This window comes from Leucopleurus acutus (genome assembly GCF_964270905.1).
Source record: "Leucopleurus acutus genome assembly, chromosome: 18".
In the NCBI taxonomy this organism is placed as follows: Eukaryota; Metazoa; Chordata; class Mammalia; order Artiodactyla; family Delphinidae; genus Leucopleurus; species Leucopleurus acutus.
Genome location: NC_139160.1, coordinates 75,418,572 through 75,438,547, shown reverse-complemented (window position 1 = coordinate 75,438,547; position 19,976 = coordinate 75,418,572). Strand labels below are relative to the sequence as shown.

The 19,976-nt window shown below is 45.5% G+C and overlaps 1 protein-coding gene across 1 annotated transcript in view; it reads right to left on the bottom strand.

Moving 5' to 3' along the window:
• MYO16 (myosin XVI) overlaps window positions 1–19,976 on the bottom strand; it is a gene marked incomplete at its 3' end in the record, with an annotated part of 531,603 nt that overhangs the window by 77,678 nt on the left and 433,949 nt on the right. The window contains exon 29 of the mRNA XM_082859271.1: window positions 10,897–10,999. Coding sequence (XP_082715397.1) covers window positions 10,897–10,999 — 103 coding nt within the window. The remainder of the gene's footprint in view (window positions 1–10,896; window positions 11,000–19,976) is intronic.

The window sequence follows — 19,976 nt, the reverse complement described above, 5'->3', positions numbered from 1 at the left end:
GATTTTCAGGGACATGAGCTACAACATGAACTCAGATATTTAAAAGTTAATTTACTTCAAATAAATGAATCTTTAAAAAATTATATCTGTTTAAACTATATGAATTCATTCATTTTATAAAAATGCATCTCATGCAGTTCAAGAAACAAAGATGTTAAGTTTCATACTTCTGGTACCATCACATTCTGGTATAATTGTAAACCAAAATCTAGGACCTATTTCATCCTCTAATTCTTTACCTACTCTTGGACTCACCTTGCCCACTGCCTCCAGTTCATTAATATTCCAGAAACCTTCCGTGGTTTTATGTTGCCTCTAAGCTAAAATGCATACTTCAGGGTTTAGTATTCAAAGCCTTCCATAATATGATCTTTATTAATCTCTGAAGATCTAACACATTTCACTCCTCTAAAAGAGATGCTATTGACTCTTATTCTAACTTCCCACATACTCCCTGAGAGCAGAAACCAATTCAAGGCTTGCGCAGACAATATCAAGGGCCTACAGCATCTGAGCACAGGGTTCTTACTGAATGGTGTCACCGCTGCTGCCATTGTTACGTGAGATGCTATCTCGTATGTTTCATATGTATTGTATGTCATATTATTGGAAGGTTTTTTATTAATAACTACCACATATAATTACCAGATTATATTTTAATGAGAAACAGTTTATTGTGGATGCTTATATCTTTGCTGCAAAATGCTTTATGCTCGTTATTACAGACAAAAAATTATGCTTAAAAAATTTTAATCTCCTTTGCTCTAAAAACATTAAGCATTGTTCAAACAAATACTTCCCGTTTAAAGACAAGATATATCATAGCTAGATTAAAAGTAGTCAACTTCTTTTACTGTAATATTAGAATTTCAAAAAATGCCCTGGTATCTATCTCTTAAAGTGCCCTACCAGTGTCAATCTGTTCAGTTTTTAAAATAGCTTTATTGGCAATCATAAGAACAACACACTTTTTTATGTGTTTTGATGTCTGTGTCTCTCTCCCATCAGGTTTGTTTTTCTTCCTGCTGATCTGAGAATGTCACTGTGTTCCTTTAAAACACACATCTTTCTCCTTTCTGTACCAGGTAATCTCTTTCAAACAGAAGCAGCCTCCCAAACCCCAGCATTCCCACAGGCACGCTATGGACAGTCCTTCACACATTCCTGGTTAGCTATCATTTTCATGTAGTACTTAGGTGCCTTGTATCTCATATCTTTTCCTGGTTTTCCTGCCTCACATTTATTCACCCACCTATCCTACCACCTGTCTGTCTTATCCATCTATTCACTCACCATTCGTCCATCCACCCATCTGTCCCTCCATCCATCTCCCCATCCCTCCATCCTTCTACCCGTCCCTCCATTCATCCTTCCATCCCTCCATCCTTCCACCCATCCCACTATCCACCCCTCCATCCTTCCATCAATCCCTTCATCCATCCCTCCATCCCTCCATCCTTCCACCCATCCCTCCATCCATACTTCCATCCCTCCATCCTTCCATCCATCTACCCTTCTGTCCCTACATCCCTCCAACCATCCTTCCATCCCTCCATCCATCCTTCTATTCCTCCATCCATCCTTCCATCCTTCCATCCCTCCCTTAATTCCTCCATCCATCCTTCCATCCCTCCCTTAATTCCTCCATTCTTCCATCCACCCCTCCATCCTTCTATCTATCCACCCCTCCATCCCTCCAGTCACAAATCAAACATGTGCCTAGGGTCTTCCTAATACCAGGCACTGTGCCAGGCTCTAGGACCACAAGGATGGACAGAATCTGCTTTATCCTTTGAGGAAGCTCAGTAAAACAACCATTTAACTAAAAGCCATCTTTTTCAGGCTGAATTCACATATTTCCCCCATTTGCTTCTTTGATTCCTTAAGTTTCTATAGAAGACCACTATTTTGCATATTTATATTTATTAATAATACTACAGGATTTTACATTTTCATGGTGGCTTTGAAAAACTACTAAATATAAATATTCTAATGTTCAGTCTGGCTCTGAATGTGCTTTTAAACATCCTCAAAGGATACATTTGTACTAAAATACAAGTTCTTTTCTCTTTGTTATAAATAGACTATTCTTGAAGTTTAACTTCAATGCAGAAAAGATAATTACAGCTACACACATCTAAAAGAGTACTGTATCTTCTGGTATTTGAAGAAAGTGGTTTGGCTCGAATTACATATAATTACAGGTTAAGAAAAATTAATGACTCTCACCTAGAACAGTAGGACCTGTACAGCAAGCAGTGATGAATGAAAACTACTATTTTGTGCTTACGAGTGAACTACGCACTATGTGATCTTATGTATTATTTCATTATGGAAATCGTACCAGTATGGTCAAGAGTGCTTCACAGAAAGAACAAATCTCTTCACCCCATAGCGACACGTTGTGAAAACCAAACCAGTGCCAATCCCAGACGAGGCTGATTAGCTCCAAAGCCACAGAGGAAAGTGCACTGGGTAAGTTAATGGATTCACTTAGGGAGCACCTTTAGTCTCTGTCTTTTTAACAAAATGGGCTCAATGATGTCAATAATATTCACCTGCCCTGTGGAATGTGATGTTATAAATGATTAACAGCAGCATAAACACAATCGGAGCCATTGTGCTCACCGAGGTGGGTACAGACACAAACTCGGAGCATGGCCACCGCCAGCAACAGAAACGTTACTGCCGTTTATGTACTTTGATGTCGGCTTTACTTCTAAAAATGTGAATCCTCATAGCCCTTCATCCTCGTCATCTTCTCTAAGAGTATCTGTAGAGTTTTAGATTTTTGAAACATTACTGAGCTTTCCTAATGTTCTGTGGTGTGCTCATGCTTGCTTTGAGACTCATCTATGTTTACTTTTGTGAACTGTCTTCTGCTCTCAACTCCAGTAGGACCAGGTCCTTTCCACCTTTTTCTATAACGTTTATTGGAGCCGAGTTGATTTACAATGCTGCGTTAGTTTCAGGTGTACAGCAAAGTGAATCAGTTACACATATACATAATCCACTCTTTTTTAGATTCTTTTCCCGTACAGGCCATCACAGAGTATTGAGTAGAGTTCCCTGTGCTCTACAGTAGGTCCTTATTAGTCATCTATTTTATATATAGTAGTGTGCATATGTCAGTCCCAGTCTCCCAGTTTATCCCTCCCCCTCCCTTTCCCCCCTGGTAGCCATAAGTTTGTTTTCTACATCTGTGACTCTATCTCTGTTTTGTAAATAAGTTCATTTGTACCTTTTTCTTTTCTTTTTCTTTTTAGATTCCACATATAAGCAATATCATATGGTCTTTTCCATCTTTTGGAGCGCCACACATATTTTGTGCAGCAAATTCACACCTGCACAGAAGAGCTGGAGCCCATTCCTGACCTAAACTAATGTGCCAGTTTTAAAGGAGAGTTCACTCTGACTCAGTTAAATATGATAAGACTGTTGTCTGAAGGTCCCTGTGAGGTTCCGTCCCTTCTCTGCCTCAGCTACCCTCTCTATCCGTCTACCTCTGCTCTGTCTCACGTAGGTCACGACCTTAAGTTCACTGCCTGGCTTCCCAGCTCTAGTCTTGCTAGACAGTGTCCACCTTGGTTCCCTACCAGTGAGGAGTTACAGGACCCTAACCTGTAATTATTTATTCATTCACTGCCCACGGTACAGACCTCCCATCCCCCTCCAGACTAGACTGTAAGACCCCTGTGAGGGGGACAGGCCATTCCTCCTTAACATTGCATCACAACTGCCTGTGTAATTTCAGGACACAAACGATGCTCAGTAAGGCTGTCGACCTGGAGTTACAAGAAAGTAGACTGATTCCTAAGACCTGAAAATGGCATTAGCCATAGGCATACCCTGTTCTCACTTAGCAACGGTTGAGCGCCAGGTATTACACTGAGCCTTTTGCTTAATGAGGCTGAGAGGGAAAACATAAAATGACTTTAAAAAAGGGACTATCGGGCTTCCCTGGTGGCGCAGTGGTTGAGAGTCCGCCTGCCGATGCAGGGGACACGGGTTCGTGCCCCGGACTGGGAAGATCCCACGTGCCGCGGAGCGGCTGGGCCCGTGAGCCATGGCCGCTGAGCCTGCGCGTCCGGAGCCTGTGCTCCGCAACGGGAGAGGCCACAACAATGAGAGGCCCGCATACCGCAAAAAAAAAAAAAAAAAGAATAAAAAAAAAAAAAGGGACTATCACACGTATCAGCCAGACTCGATTGTGGATGCTTCCATTCCCAAAAGAAACGTGGTAACAGGTAGGAGGTTCGTTCGTTCATTCATTTAACAAACACTGGTTGTCTACTATGACCCAGACCCCAGGAGACGTGATCGTGAAACACACACACACACACACACACACACACACACACACACGTGTGTGTGTGAAAATACATAAGAAAAAAAGAGATGTAATATTTGTCCTCAATAAAGTTCAGAGTGAAAAGGGAGACACACTGTCCAAGAACCAAACATCTGTAATGTTATTTTTAAATACTGAGTGATACGCACCAAGGGTTTGGAGTAATTATCTTTAGGTAGTAAAGTTGTGGGTGATCTATATTTTCTTCTCTAATTTTCAAGTTTCTTATAAAGATTGAACACTATAACAAAATTATATTCATATATATGTGTATACGTACGTGTTTAGTACACGAGAAAAAAGGAAACACATATACGTGCATATATATAGTACTTCCCAGTCACAATGCACATAGTACCAAGAGATACTCTTAGATCCCTAATTTTGATTATTTTCAACATTAATAATGCCAGAGAAAGAGGAGGAATATGAGAGAAAGAGTAATTTTATAGGCTATTTTCTAGCTTGAACTTACGGTTGATTTATGAAGCGCCCCTCGAGTAATAAAACAAAGGCTATAAACCATTAATTTATTGTCCTAATGAGCGCCAAGGGCCCTTATACAATGGTCTCGTCTTCAAAGATGTACAGAAAGTGGAGCATGTTTAAAACTTTTAACAGTTTCTCGCTCTTTCTTTTATCATCTTTTCTCTACTGGACTATTTGGGATTAATGAAATAATCACTCCTTCATCCAATGATTTTATTTAACGTTACGTTAATCTTGTAATTCTTGGTACTGTCAGAGTGAATCCTTCCAAGGCCGTATATTTTAGAGAGACACGCAGCGGAATCTAGGCCATGCCTTACATGAGAAGATATAAGGAATGAAAATTACACTAAAGGATGATGATGAAGAAAATAATTATTGTAATTGTTTTTTAATTAATTAATTTATGGTTTTGGCCACGCCACTTGGCATGTGGGATCTTAGTTCCCTGACCAGGGATCGAAACCGTGCCCCCTGCAATGGTAGCGCCAGGGAAGTCCTGTCATTGTTTCTGTTAGTGAATAAGCACAAACAGGAAACGTATATTTCATTGAATGTGGAGTCTGCCCTTCGTTACTTCCTTCAGAGTCTCTCTTCCTTTCTCTCTCAGGCACACAAGGAGTAAGAATCATATCAGATGGGTCGTTGAGGTCAAGTTAAAGTTCTAATTGCGTTTCTTACTTCCTGTCTGTACCATCTTGAGCGAGTCACCAGCAGCCTTCCCATGTCTGACCCCCAATTCGTGCGCCTTAGAGGAAACGTGAAGTCCCTCTCAGGTTATCATCGAAATTTCTCCTTCCACGCTGTCCTGCAACAGGTGTCACACAGGACACTCTGCTTGTCCGCAAAGCTCCTCTCACCCCAAAGTTCTAGAAAAGTCTGGAACGACAGGGCAACCTATCCCTGTGAAAGCCTTGCTAAGTGGGGGTCAGCCATCCCCCAGCCCGGCTCCCCCGGGCCCTACGAGTGCTGGGGGCTGCACGGCACCCCTGGCACCCATGAACGGGCTCTAACAGATTTGTTTCTCTCTTCGTCACCCTCCAGATGGCTTTAAAATGAATATAGCATTCAAATAACTTCACAGAAGAAAGCATCCTCTAACCAGTTGATTCATATAAAATGTGTGAAAATCAGATGATACCATTTATTTTTCCACTTAGAATTAGTTTCAAAAGTTTTCCCTTTATATAAATGACATAACATGGCAAAACACGCATGTTTCACGTGAGCCAAAGTGCCTGCCGGTCGCTGGTCTATGGCTGGGGGAAATCAGGGCAGAAAGTGTTTGATTAAACGTACACAGTCCGGAGGGGTTATTTTTAAAGTTACCTTTTAAAGTGGGACTGAATTAAAAATGTATATATTCAAATAAATGAAATACCTGAATAATTTTAAAAACACCAAATAGTAGAAGGTTAATAACTAGCAGCTTAATTTCACTTGTTTTCAAACTGTGTAGATTTTTTTTTCACCACAAACAAAGTACGCCACAGACTCTTTGTTTCATAAAGAAAAATACCTCTGGTGAGACAGAATACAGTCCTGGAAGGCAGTCATGTAGAGTCCACTCAAATCATTTCAAGAACCTTCTACTTCTTTTTGAGCAACTTAAATTCTGCCTTGAAATAAGGATAAAGCTCTGATTCAGCATATTTTTAGCATATTTTTAAAATATGTCATTTCATCAACATGAACAAGAAACCACCACCGAACAGGATGCTTTTCCAGCCATCACTGCCTCGTGATTTTTCTCCACTTTTCGTTAAATTAAAACCCCCTTCTGTTAAAACAGTGATGCTGAGTACGTAAAGGGAGTAATGGCCTGAGTGAGTCCGCCCAAACTTGTGGGGACCAGTTCGAATCCTGTGAAGATGCCTTTGAGAAGAAAGGGCCGGTGGTGTAAATTATGCAATAGGTTAATTATTATTTGGAAACAAAACTGCTTTAGGGAAAGCACTGTCAGTGTGACTTACCGTTTTTTTCATAAAAGCTTAAAATAATTAAGTTGACCCTACACAATATTCCACTTAAATTGTACTTAGGGAGTGGCTACAAATTTTAAAAGTCATTTGTAATTACAGGAGTAATGCATAGATACATGTACCTTCTAGATACAAGCTAAAAATTCCATTTGATTCTCATTCCAAAACCATTCCCCAGATATTAGCACTGTTAGGGTTTTTGTGAATTGTTCCAGGTTCTAACAATTCGTATATGTCTGTGTATACTCGTATCTAAACTATAAGCGTAGGTTTGGTGGCTTCTTATTGACACAGACTCACTTATTGGCCCTGCAATTCTGCACAGAGTGTCTGCCTGCATCTTTCCGTCACCTGTGCTGGAGACACGGCAGCAAACCGGGCAGCCGCGGCCTCCAAGGATGCACTTCCTCGCTGGTGGAGGACAGACAGGCAGCAATGTGGTCGAAAGTGGGCAACCTCAGGAGTGAGAACAAGCAGAGGACACGGAGGTGGGGGCTCGGTCGCGAGCAAAGCTGGCAACCTGCACGCTTCAGCAGGGCTGCTCTCCACCTGCCTTTGCCCAAGGGGTGAACACGAGGGGAGCGTCCCCTAGACTCGCATCTGGCCTGAGAATCGTCACCACACCTGCTGTTTCCTCCGGATGCCCGGAGCATCTAGGTCTCCGCTCTCACACTAGAGCTGACATTAAACACTGGACAGAGTCAAACACTTCTTCCCTTGAGTCCAATTCCTTCTTTTCTCCCTTTCTCCTTCTCCTCCTTTTCTTTGCAAAATGCAGTCAGGACCTAGCCTCCAAAAGCCCTGACTGCTGAAGGGCCAGTGGGCTGACGCTTGCATAAGAAACATTCCGATCAGAATCGCCAGCAACGGGAAGCAGCCAGCTTGTTTTACCTCCATCTACTGGGCGAATCAGAAACAGAAAAAAGACATGAACTACAGGAAGCAGTCTGCTCAGACTCATAAACGAACCTACCAGTGCCTCTGATCGGAGCTCAGACTCATAAACGAACCTACCAGTGCATCTGATCGGAGCTCAGTCATAAACGAACCTACCAGTGCCTCTGACCGGAGCTCAGGCCGGGACGCATAACCCATGCCTTTCAAGTTCTGTAGTCTGAGGAAAGGGGCTTTCGGTAGCTACATTAAAAGAGACAGATCGAGGCGAGTGCAGTGGAAAGAACACGGCACAGAAGACCCAGGTCTGGTCCCAGCAAAGGGGCCTCCCCACCGAAACGAAATATTCGCCGCACCTTGTATTTTGATCAGTACGCCTCGCTCTAAGACGACCTCCTCATGTCTGAAATGAGGTTATTCCTGTTCACTGCCCACCTTCCTTCTTCTGCATGGAATATTATAGGGCTTAACTCAAATAAGGCAAACAAAACAAACCCTATAAATAGTTGTAACAAATTCCAAGGATGAGAGGAAGCGTTACTTATGAAATATCAGGATTTCCAGGGCCTCACGTACCGACTCCAAACCCACGGCTACATACACAATTAAACAGCACACGTGGATTGGTAAACAAACGCACAACACTGAAGGGAAGACGTCTCTCCTCGTCTGAAACAGAAGGAAATCCCGGTGCTCAGCACCGCTGATGGAACTGCTGTAACGCGCAAGAGAACAGGAACGATGGGGCTAGAATGCCGCTACGGATGACACGGAGGCTTTCCTGCACAGGCTCTGATCAATGTCTGGGAGAAAGGAAGCACTCTCACAAGATCCCCAAGGCCCATCAGAGCCACAGTTAAAGGATCATATTTTTAGCTAAGAGAACTGAATTTCTAGCTAACACTCTACGCAGATTCACGCAGCAAAGGATGACTCCGATCCCTTTATGTTCTAGCATCGCTTCTAAAAACCTTGGAGAAGAATAGCTATTAATCTCACGCTAACCACCCAGCCAAAGGATGAACACGGGCGGCTTCACAGGAAGTGTACGTTGGACTCAGCAATTTCAGATCTGCCCATACAAGAACCACCCGTTACGACCTGCTGTTGTTTCAAACAGCTCCTAGTTAATCCTCGTCTTCATTAACCAACCAGAAGATAGCGGCAACTCTGCCTGTAACTATCACCGCGTTTCGAACAAATGCTTTGTTTCTGAAACGGAGGGGTCTGCCTTTCTAGGTCAGAAATAAATAATTTTTAAAAAAACTTCCTTTGCTGTTTGACTAGCACAAGAGTGAAACATGAATAAGCTTTATTTCTGTGAAGTCAGTGATTTGCCTTATAGCATCAAGTATATGAAAGGCTACATCTTGGAGAAGCTGGAGAAAGCTGTCTTTCCTAACTATTCCATAGGGAACGTATAAGCAAACATGATCAGCAAATGAATACCTTTCTTTTTTTTCTCTGTCTTGTATTTTTGGCCTCCTTTGGGGAGATAAAGAGTGAGGGAAAATAAACTAGTGTAATGAAATGGGAACTCGTCTGCATTTTGATGCACTTTTTCGAAGTCCCAATGTATGTGGGATTCAGTGTCATACCGTCCCCAGCTGCACTGTCAAGTGTCCTAGCACACGCGCACTGGCTTGCTCCCCAGCCCCCTGCCGCCTCACGTCTGACCTCACACTCTACACAGGTGTCTCGGAGGAACGACGGCTGGTCAGGTGTTATGGTCCCTGCCGGTCACTCTCACAGTGGAGAATTCTTCCAGATTCCCTCACTTTGTCTCGACAAGTCAACCTTCTTTCTCAACATTAATAAAGTAAATTATTCTTATCTGTGTTTTTTTAAGGAACAAAATGCAACGAGAAAATCTTCGTGTTCTATATTCAGGAAACACTAGTGTTCAGGTACTGGCTTAAAAGTTCTGACAATGAGTCAGTTGAAGTAACTTCACCGCCTACAGGCTTGTGGAACAATTCTGCATGTGAGCCCACATCTTATGCCACTGACTGGAGCGGGGCTAGCTGACATCACTCTGTGTTAGCAAGTCCTCCTTCCTCCTTTTTTTATCCAATCTTTTGGCACAAGTGTGCATTCATGCCTACTACCGACTGTGTGAGCGTCCTCCTTCAGACCGCTATTTGAAGCTCAACTCCATTATTAGGTAAAAAAAGGAAAGAACAGGGGACAGGATAATAAAGAAAGAGGTTGGGTGGCACAGACGATGAAAACGTTACTCATCGATGCTAAAATGTGAGGTTCTTAGTTCTTCGTCGTAGACGGATAAGGGTGTTAGTGTCAATCCAGGATTCAATACCTGTCTTACCCACACGGGGCCGCTTTCAGACACGTCAGCAATTCTGAACCTTCTCTTCATGTCATTTCTGCACTGAAGTACTCTTTTCTGGCCTCATCAACTATCATGCATTTTCACTTGAAGCTGTTCTATCTCCCTCTCATTTTTAAAAAATGAGATTTATGTCTGCTCTCCAGTAATGGTTATGTTTTGCCAAAGCTATTGGCCACCAAGCTCTTTGCCACCAATGCACTTGCGGCTGTTTTATATCTAGGAACCTGCAATAATTCCTGGTGTGGTGGACTCTATTCTATCTCCTGTTATTGCTCTAACATTACCTTCTCAGGTCTTCTCCTTTTCAAATTCCTCTTTCTCTTCCTAACCCTAGTCACGGTGGCGTTCCGAGTTGCTTCAGGGATTAAACAAAATCCAAACTGTGCCCTAGTGTTTGTGGGGAGCATCCCCCTGCTCTTCTGTCTCCTGTTCCTTCCTCCTTCTGGGAGCCTGGCTATCCCTCCAGCAGACCCCTGAGCTCTTCCAATCCCCCCCGTTTTGGTTCCTCCGACTTCTGCTCCCTTTCAGACGCTCCAGAAAGCTCTGGTACCAGCACTGGGGTCTGGGATGTGGGCAAACTTAGTGGGGCTTCCGGACTTCTCCCCGCACTGTAAACAGAGGCTCCGAGCTTCCTGCATCCTGCGTTTGCTGATGAAACCGGTGAGTCAGAAGGACTGATATGCTTCCAGGGACTACACTTAGCATCTCTCTTTGCCAAACACATCACAGCAATTTGTTTTTGCCAGTGAGACTGGGGCAGCTCCCCGTGGGGACTCGGCCCCGCTACTGGAAACCCCAACTGCTCTGGTAGGAGCTTGTAGATCACTCACCTGCCAGCCTGGTAACGGGCACTGCTGCAGAGCCAGCCGGCATCTCTCCTCGGCCGGCAGCATCCTCTTGTCGTCCGGGAGGGTCTCGGCCAAGGGCTTATACCTGCAAAAAGCAGTGGGGACAGGAAAGCCATGACTGAATTGGTCATCAAAGGATTAGCTTCAACAGGGTTGCCTTTGTTACCCTGGTTCTTAAACTTTTCCCATTCTTACTTTATCCTACGTGCCCCCAAATCTCCATCCATTGTGCACTTCACATTGGACCACCAGGAAACAGCCCTTGTCCTTTACAAGGAAAATGATTTTAAAAGGAACCAAATATATCTCTCAATCCTGTAATGTATCTTTAATATTATCAGGAGTGATGCAAACCATTTATCAAATGAAACTTCGAAGAGGAAGAATATGAATCTATTAGTTCTCATTTAAATTTGTAGAATACTCTTAAAATACACCTTTTAAGGTATTCCCACATTCTCTGTTAGTGTTTGAGAGTGAATCTAGAGGTAGTTAGTATCTATAATAAAGGGACACCAAAACACCCAAAAGTTTTATTTAAGTGAGAGGTAGAGAAGCTTCCTCCCCATGGAGTAGATACTGAGTATTTTAAAAGAAGGATATTTTATTTTTGGAAAGTTCCTCAGAATAATTAAATTTCACTCTTTGGCTGAAATTCATGACTATATAAAGTTTTCCTATGGGTTTCCAAAAAAAATGCCTTTCAAAATTATATGACCCATTAAAAAAAATCTATGTGAAATTTTCATTTGCACTTATGGCATTTAGCCTGACATGGAAGCCAAACCACATTTAGGAGGAGGAGGAGAAGGGGGAAGAGCAGGAGGGGGAGGGGGAGGGAGAGGAAGAGGGGGAGGGGGGAGGAAGAAGGGGAGGGGGAGGAGGAGGGGGAGGAAGAGGGGGAAGGAGAGAGACAGGAGAAATGAGAAAAAAATCTAACTGCATCTGGTGTGTTTATGGTCCTCACGTTGGGCTGCCCTGGGAACTCAAAGGTGATAATTAAATCACCTAAGTTTTCTGTTATTTTCTGTAAAATATCTCAGCTTTTCATCTAAAGTTTGTTGCAGCAAATTTGGCATCTTCTCAAATGAGTCCTTTGTTTCCTGAGGACATCTAAGGAAGGCGGTGTGTCGCCTACACACCCGGTTCACCACCCCCATCCAGCCGAGCACTGAGAGGGCTGGACGCGTCCCACTGGCGGCCACCGCACATCTTTATCTCTGCAAGTGAGGTAGAAAGCGAGGTTGGAGGGGGAAGCGCGGCAGGAACTGTGGGTCTGGGGTATAACATGAATGCTGAGAAAATACACCTGTGTGACTTTTTCAGTAGCAGACTTTCATTTCCCCTCTAAAATCCTTTTAGCATACTGTCACCGAAAACTTACCGTATTATTTGTCCTGGGTGGAGAATTGTCATGATATTGCTAGCCGTGAGTCAGACGAAATAAACACGGCCGCATCAGCAACACCCTCCCTTCTCACACATAGATTTTCGCTCATGGATCAACTCAGGGCACAGGAGGGGGTAAAAATAGCAAAGCAACAGAGACGGAACAGGCATTGCAGCGCTAGAGGCACGGCTCTGAAGAATCTTGCTCATCGTTTTGAGCACACTGAATGGTCTCAAATGATCTATAGATGATGCAAGTATTCAGTGATTTTTTTTTTTTTTTGATAAGAGGCAAGAATATGATTTTCTACTCTGCAGTGTGCGGAAGGCCGGGAACCGGGAGGAGAGTGTACGGGGGCAGTGGAGGGACCACCTGAAGGTGATGGGCATCCCCAAAAGATGCCGGGACATGACATCGGAGCATCAGCGGGCAAACAGGGATTATGTGTTATAATGTTTAAGTGGTTCAAAGGTGATGCCTGACATAACCGTGCAATGCATGTGAATAGGAGAGACTGGATTGGGGATCTAAACCAAGATTCAGGTCCAGCTTTGCAGCAAACTTGCTGTGAGGCCCTTGGCAAAGCGCTGAGCAGGTAATCTTCCCCTCTCTCAGTACCGCACGTGTGTGCGACCCAAATTCTAGGTTCTGTTGTAATCATTAATTTAATTTGTATCTGTCCTCAAAGTGTGCGAGCTTCCCCAGGGCTCGGGGTCATCTCTGCACATCCCGTGGTGTCTGCTCCATTGCCTACGGGTGTAGAAAGTATGCATACATGAAGAAATTGGGCTGGGAGAGTGGAGGATGGGGAATGACACTTCTCGAGCACCGAATGAATGCAGGGGACTTTTCATTAGTCGCTTCGCACAGTCCTCCAAGATGCAGGGGGCACGGATGATAATCTCCTTTTGATGGTGAGAAGTTGACGGTCACAGAAATTAAGTCACTTGCCCAAGTTCACACAGATGATGTTGAATTGTGTCTCCCCAAAAGAAGCATGACCTGACTTGGGAATAGGGTCTTCGAAGATGTAATGCAGTTAAGAGGAGGTCTGCAGGGTGGGCCTTAATCCCACAGGACTGGTGTCCTTACAAGAAGAGAAAATGTCACATAAACACAGAGACACAGGGAGGACGCCACGTGATGATGGAGGTGGGGAGGGAGGTGACGCAGCTGTAAGGACTGCGGGGCCACCACCTGAAGCCCAGAGAGGCAAGGAAGGAGTGCACCCAGAGTCTCAGGGGGTCAGGGCCCAGGCGATGCCCTGATTTTGGACTTGCGGCCTCCAGAACTGTGAGAAGTACATCTGCGTTGTTCGCAGCACCCTGGTTTGTGGTGCTTTGTGAGGGCAGCCCTAGGGACCTGACACAGATGGTGGAAGGGTCTGGGATTGAACCTGGGGCAGCCTGACTCCGGAGGCAATGTCTCCACCACCATCGCTCCGGGTGAGGCGGGAAGGAAGCAGCCCCGGCCCCAGAGAGTTCCAGAGTGAAAGAGACGAGCTTGAGCACCAAAGTCCCAAACGCACAGTAACCATCAGCATACGGGACATGCAGTGATAAGAGCTCTTGGTTCTCTGACCTTTGGGTGACTGAGCTTTTCTTTAGCAGTAAACTAAACTCATAATGACATACATACTCATTCAAACACTCAGGAAAATCAGCGCGTTTCCACCACTTACCCAGAGTCACACAATGCAATGAAATCACTCAAATTATCTTCTCATTCTTTTATAATTGTCTCATTCTGGAACTTTGCTAATTATCACCAAGAAGTGAATTGACATAATTCAAGTATCTGAATACAGTATTAACAAGTCAGAACAAAAAACCTTAACACTTGGTGCCTTTTTTTCTCATTTTATATTGTTCTTTTGACACCTAAAATGGTATAATTCTGACATTTCAACCGAAAAGACAAAAACGTCATCTTAGACAGGGTGAGGTACTCTATTTTAGTGTAATTAAAAACATCTTGTCTTTTGGAATGTGAGTGTCATCTCTGGGTGGTGTCACGGGCCCATCACTGCACTGAAGCATGATCTCATAGAAACTTCAATTTCAGACCAAATGGAAATAACCAGCCCGAGTCTGGAGCTGCACATGGTCCTGAGAGTGCTGGTGTGACTGGAGAAGGCACTTCTTTGCTCTCGTTCCCCACACCCTCCTGGCCTCTGTTGCCCAAGAGGTGGTCACCTCCATCCACTGAAGATTCCTTATCCTCAGGCTGACACCGGCCCTGCATCCCAGATAAACCAGCCGACCCTGAGAAGTCAATGTTAACTCTCCCGGCTGACTCACTCTTGTCTCATCCTGGTGTGGCGTGAGGGGCGTGACTGGCACCTAGTTCCACGTCCAGAATCTGGGTCGTGTGGCTCATTCACTCGGGCTCATTCAATCAATCAACCAATATTCACTGAGCACAAAATAGATACTGGGAATGCAGCAGGAAACAAAACAGATCCTTATACCCCTTACATCCCATGATGGAGAGAGAGATAATAAAAATGTAAATGAGGACGGATGTCAGATATGACAAGAGAGATGGAGAAAAATAGAGCAGGGAAGGTTTCAGGGTGAGCAGATACCTGCTGGTGAGGAAGGAGGCATGGCTCTCTCTGGGGAACAGGGATCCAAATTGAGGGCATGGGGTCTGGAAGCCTGGGGGGGGATGATACCTGCTTAGGGAATCAAGGAAGCAGGCATGGCTGGAGCAGAAAAGAGGGAGGAAAGATGGAGGAGATGGACCCACAGAGGTATCCACACAGGGTGAGGACAAAGACCCCACCGGTGATGTCAAGGACTTTGGCTTTGACTCTGAGAGTCCCGGGGAGCAAGGCTTTGAGCAGACGAGTCACATCACTCGACATTTAAAGAATCGTCACAGGGCTTCCCTGGTGGCGCAGTGGTTGAGAGTCCGCCTGCCGATGCAGGGGACACGGGTTCGTGCCCCGGTCTGGGAAGATCCCACATGCCGCGGAGCGGCTGGGCCCGTGAGCCATGGCCGCTGAGCCTGCGCGTCCGGAGCCTGTGCTCCGCAACGGGTGAGGCCACAGCGGTGAGAGGCCCGCGTACCGCAAAACAAACAAACAAACAAACAAACAAAAAAAGAATCATCACAGCTGTGAGGCTGAGAGCAGGCAGAGGGAACAAGTGGGGGGCTGGGGAGACCCCCTGTACGCTCTTCCCACAGCCCAGGATGGAAGCAACAGGAATGGTAGGAATTGGTTGAACTCTGTCCATGTTTGAGGCAGATCCAATAGGATTTCCCAGTGCACTGATGTGGATGTGAAGGGAAGAGAGCATGACGTCATTTCTTGACCTAGGAGACTGAGGATGACGTTGACATTTACTGAGATGGAGTAGTCTGGGAAGAGTAGTTATTTCCCTGGGCCAATGCTGCATAAACCGAAGGAAACGGTCAGTGCAACTCAGGAGAACCAGAAACGGGGAGTGGAGGTGAAACTCCCAAAGGAGGTATAGACCAATGTCACCAACACCCCCGAACCAGACCTAGTGCCTCCCTGGTTGTCAATTCCTCAGCCGGGGTCAGTCTCTTCTCTGTCACGACCTTCTGTCTGACCGAACAGGACAGTACTTACCATGTGGGAAACTGGTCCTCTTTCCATTACGGTTCTGAATACTCAGGGTTCTCTGTTACTCGGGGTAACACAGTTGAAACCTGTAACTGTGTTAGACGCTCCATTTGCCTCACTTCTCTTAGGAACGTGTCTCTGACGACTTTCATCCTCCCCTTCCTGCCAGTCTACATCCTAAGTTGCCAGTATATACGTGTGGGGTTTCCCAGCAAGTCCCATCATGGTTACTGAAAAATTCTATAACACACACACTCGTCATTAAGTGCTCTTTCTACATCAAGGATTCATGAAACCTCTCCTCAATGCACTCACAGAATCAAGAATATGATGACAACAGAAGAATAACAGACATGACCACACCTTACAAAACTATAAGTGAAAGAACCTCATTACTGGTCCTTTTCAGTTTGGGGGTCTCTGTATTCTAAGATGGGTAGATTGAAGTTGAAGTAGCAGAGAAAAAGCTAACAATTAAGAAATGTAAAGTACAATAGCACCTAAGGAAAGTGATGAAATAAATATTCCTCTTTTCAAAAGTGGTTGTTCCTTCTAGTTTCAAGGAGAACCTTGACATTCTATCCCTCATGGTCCCAGAGACAAAAAAAAAAAAGGGCTTATGCAGTGACCGTAGACGTCTGGTTAAACATTGTAGTGACTCTTAGTTGACTATCATGAAATTGTAGAATCATTGCCTTAGAAAGATGCAAGGGATATATATTAAGCTAGTGCTTAAAAAAAAAACTTAGATGCAATTTCTCTGAAATTGTTTCTGTTTGCTGAATATGGACTTCATCTCTTCATTCTCAAAGAAAATTATGTCGTGACAGTTTCAATCCCGAAACCACTTAAACAAGAAAACCAAGAAATAAGAAACTGAAATAAGAAAACCAAGACCTGATGACATTTCTCTTATTAGGGACATATTTTAATTACTTATTTGATAACAACAAAAGAATGCCTGAGGATTCCCGTTAACCTCCTTCTACCTGAGACAGGCCTGGATAATCCACAGAAAGAGGAAGATGGAGCATGGAGGCAACTCTCCGTCGGAGGAAACATGGAGAGGGACAGCAGGTGAAGGCAGGTGCGGGGGGGGGAGGGGCAGGTGGGGCTGGGACTGTGTGATTTCAGAGCAGCCCGGGGAAGGCAGGGTGTGAGATGGGGTCCACAGCACTAACCCTCGTGGAGAGGTGCGAGCATGTCGGCACTGACAAGGGGCTGCTGGATTTGTGATTGAGGACTTGAGGCAACGTCCAGAAGAAACCAGAATCCTACAGCATCAAGACATTAGCAGACGGTGGAGAAGCCCGAGGACCGGGCCCTCGTGGTTCATGGCATAAATAAAGAAAAGGTCATCAGCTTGAGCAGGAAATAGAATGAAGCAAAGTTTTGGGGTGTTTTGCTTTTCAGCGGCAAGGAAGAATGTTCAGACAGCATGGGCAACACTTGTAGAAATCTACGAGTCCTACATTCTATCCATGCTGATTTTTGTGTATTTCTGTTTTCCTCCAGGTTATCTCGCTCGTTAAGGTTTAGTTCTGATAGGATGAGGACACAGTTTCTTCTCTAACCATTCCCTTGAAATTTTCCCACAGGGCCCTGGGTGGTTTGTCTGCCTGGCGTGTAGCACGAACGCAGCCGTCTGGCTATGGTTAAACGGGGACGCATTTTACCCTTCCGCAAACCTGCCTGGATTGTCGTTGTACTGTTCATATTCCTGCTCTCACGGTAAACGCAGTGCAGGTGCAGAAGGGTGATTTTCTAGCTATTTGGGGCCAATTTCCAGCACTCAGGATGCTGAGTGGTGGGTTGAGCGTAACAGCCGCCTAGCAACGGGACTGACATACGTCATGAAGATGCTGAGAAGTACGAAGAAGCAGGAGTACAAGTGGGCTTGAGAGAGAAATAGAATCTATTTCAACGTGGAGGTTGGGGGGAGGACAGGAAGGAGAAATGAGACACGGAGAGAGAGGATTTGCACAAGTGCTTTTCAACTAAAGAGGATCCCTTTCCTTTCCTTTTAAAGAAAAGGATGCGAAAGCAAAACGTCCAAAATCCTCTAGCTCACACAAAAATCCATTGTGTTAAGTGTTACCCATTCTTTGTCTTCTTCCGTGAGTCTTAAGGTTTAGAAATCCCAGCTAGGGCTGTCGGTGGGTCTGGGGGTTAGCCCCCGGAGCTGACGGTCCTGTGACGGGCGGGCTCTGCTCCACCCGCCACGCCCATCTCCTCCGCGGCAGAGCAAAGCCTGAGTTGCTCAGAGGACCACGTGGAGTCTTCATCACAGGCACCTGCCCGCCTGCCCCCGCAACATCTCTCTGCACCTGCTGTGCCCTCGTCAGCCTGACAGTTTCCAGTGGGTTCACCCACATCCCCTCCTCAGTAGGCACGCCCTTTCCCTGTATATTTACAGGAAGAACTGGAAGGGGACGTTCGCTGTCTTTTGCCATGGCCTTGGGGTCTCCTGGAGCGTTCAGAACTGGAATTTGGTCTTGAGTTTCCTTTTGCATCTGTTGGGGCTACCATTAAGCCCCTCAGGATCTACATGTGGCTCTATTAAGGGGAAAAGTCTTCCCATCGTTACTCTGACGATTCCAGACCTACTGCTCACGCCACTGTGCAAGACTCAGTTCTCTTCTCTTTCCAAATGATGGTAACTAGGCTGCTGTCATCTTTAGGAAATGGTTACACGATTCAAAGGCACTGTGGCTCTTCACATGCCCATGGGTTTCCTGGTTCAAGAGCCCCCTAGGAGCAGAGTCCTCGGGAAGAGTTGCCGGCGGTGGGGGGTGGGGGAAAGGTGGGCGGTAGTGGCGGAAGAGCTGCCCCATTGATGTCACCCCAGAGCTGCACGCCCACGTGACAGTTCTGTCCGAGGCTGGGTGACTAGCTTGGCGAGGGTCATCCCGAACTTCTACATGCAATTCTCTGGAGTTCAGAATGGGTCAGGGGAGAAGCAAGGTGGGGAGAGAGAGATGGAAGTAAGGGAGAAACACCAGGGAAGAGTTATCCAGTGCCTACAGATTCCAGGTATGATGATGGATCAGTCCGTATCATCACTGAATTCTCACAGCAACCGCAGAACGACATTTACAGAGATTACATGATAACTGCAAAAAGTTACAGCAAAGCTAGGTTCTTAGTCTAGGGTATAGAATTCTGAGTCTAACATGTCTCCTACTAAATGTGTGCGAGAGATGGGACAAACACAGGTACTTGCCCCTTTTGTTTTTGAGCCTGAAAGGATGAAGGTAACCGTCATACAGATTAATGTATAAATGAGGACTATTAATAAAACAGGACATGTAAAGAGCAGGACCCCCTGCTACTGCCTTGAATTCCACGCCTCCTACGGCAAGATGATATTCCCCTTCTCTGTCTCCTTCTCCTCCTCCCTCATTATGCTGGGTGTGTGTGTGTTGCTTTTGTTACTGTTATTTTGATGTCATTATTATGCTATTATTTACTGTCATCACAGCCACATTTATTAGGCGTTTATCTGTTACGACTCTAAAACACAGCATCCAAAATTCAAACTCAGTGCCTGGCTTTTACATCACTGCTGGTGGAGATGCAGACGCAAGAGAAAGGAGATAATACAGAAGAGTGACGGGGGGCTTCCCTGGTGGTGCAGTGGTTGGGAGTCCGTCCGCCGATGCAGGGGACACGAGTTCGTGCCCGGGTCCGGGAAGATCCCACATGCCGCGGAGCGGCTGGGCCCGTGAGCCATGGCCGCTGAGCCTGCGCGTCCGGAGCCTGTGCTCCGCAACGGGAGAGGCCACAGCAGTGAGAGGCCCGCGTACCGCAAAAACAAAAACAAACAAAAAAAGAGTGAGGGGAATCCTGGACCCTACTTCCTGGGCCAGCTGAGAGGCCCTGGAGAAGCCCTTTTAGCCTTCATCTGAAAACCCCCGGGATGATTCTGTGTGAGCTCTACCGAAGGTGTGCTGTTTCCCTCGGCTGTGACCGCTAACGTGCCAACCGGCTGCAGCCTGGGAGCTGCCGGCACGGTGAAGGCGGTGGGTGCCGAGGACCACACAACCGAAACGAATCCACTCACGCCAAATATGGTCC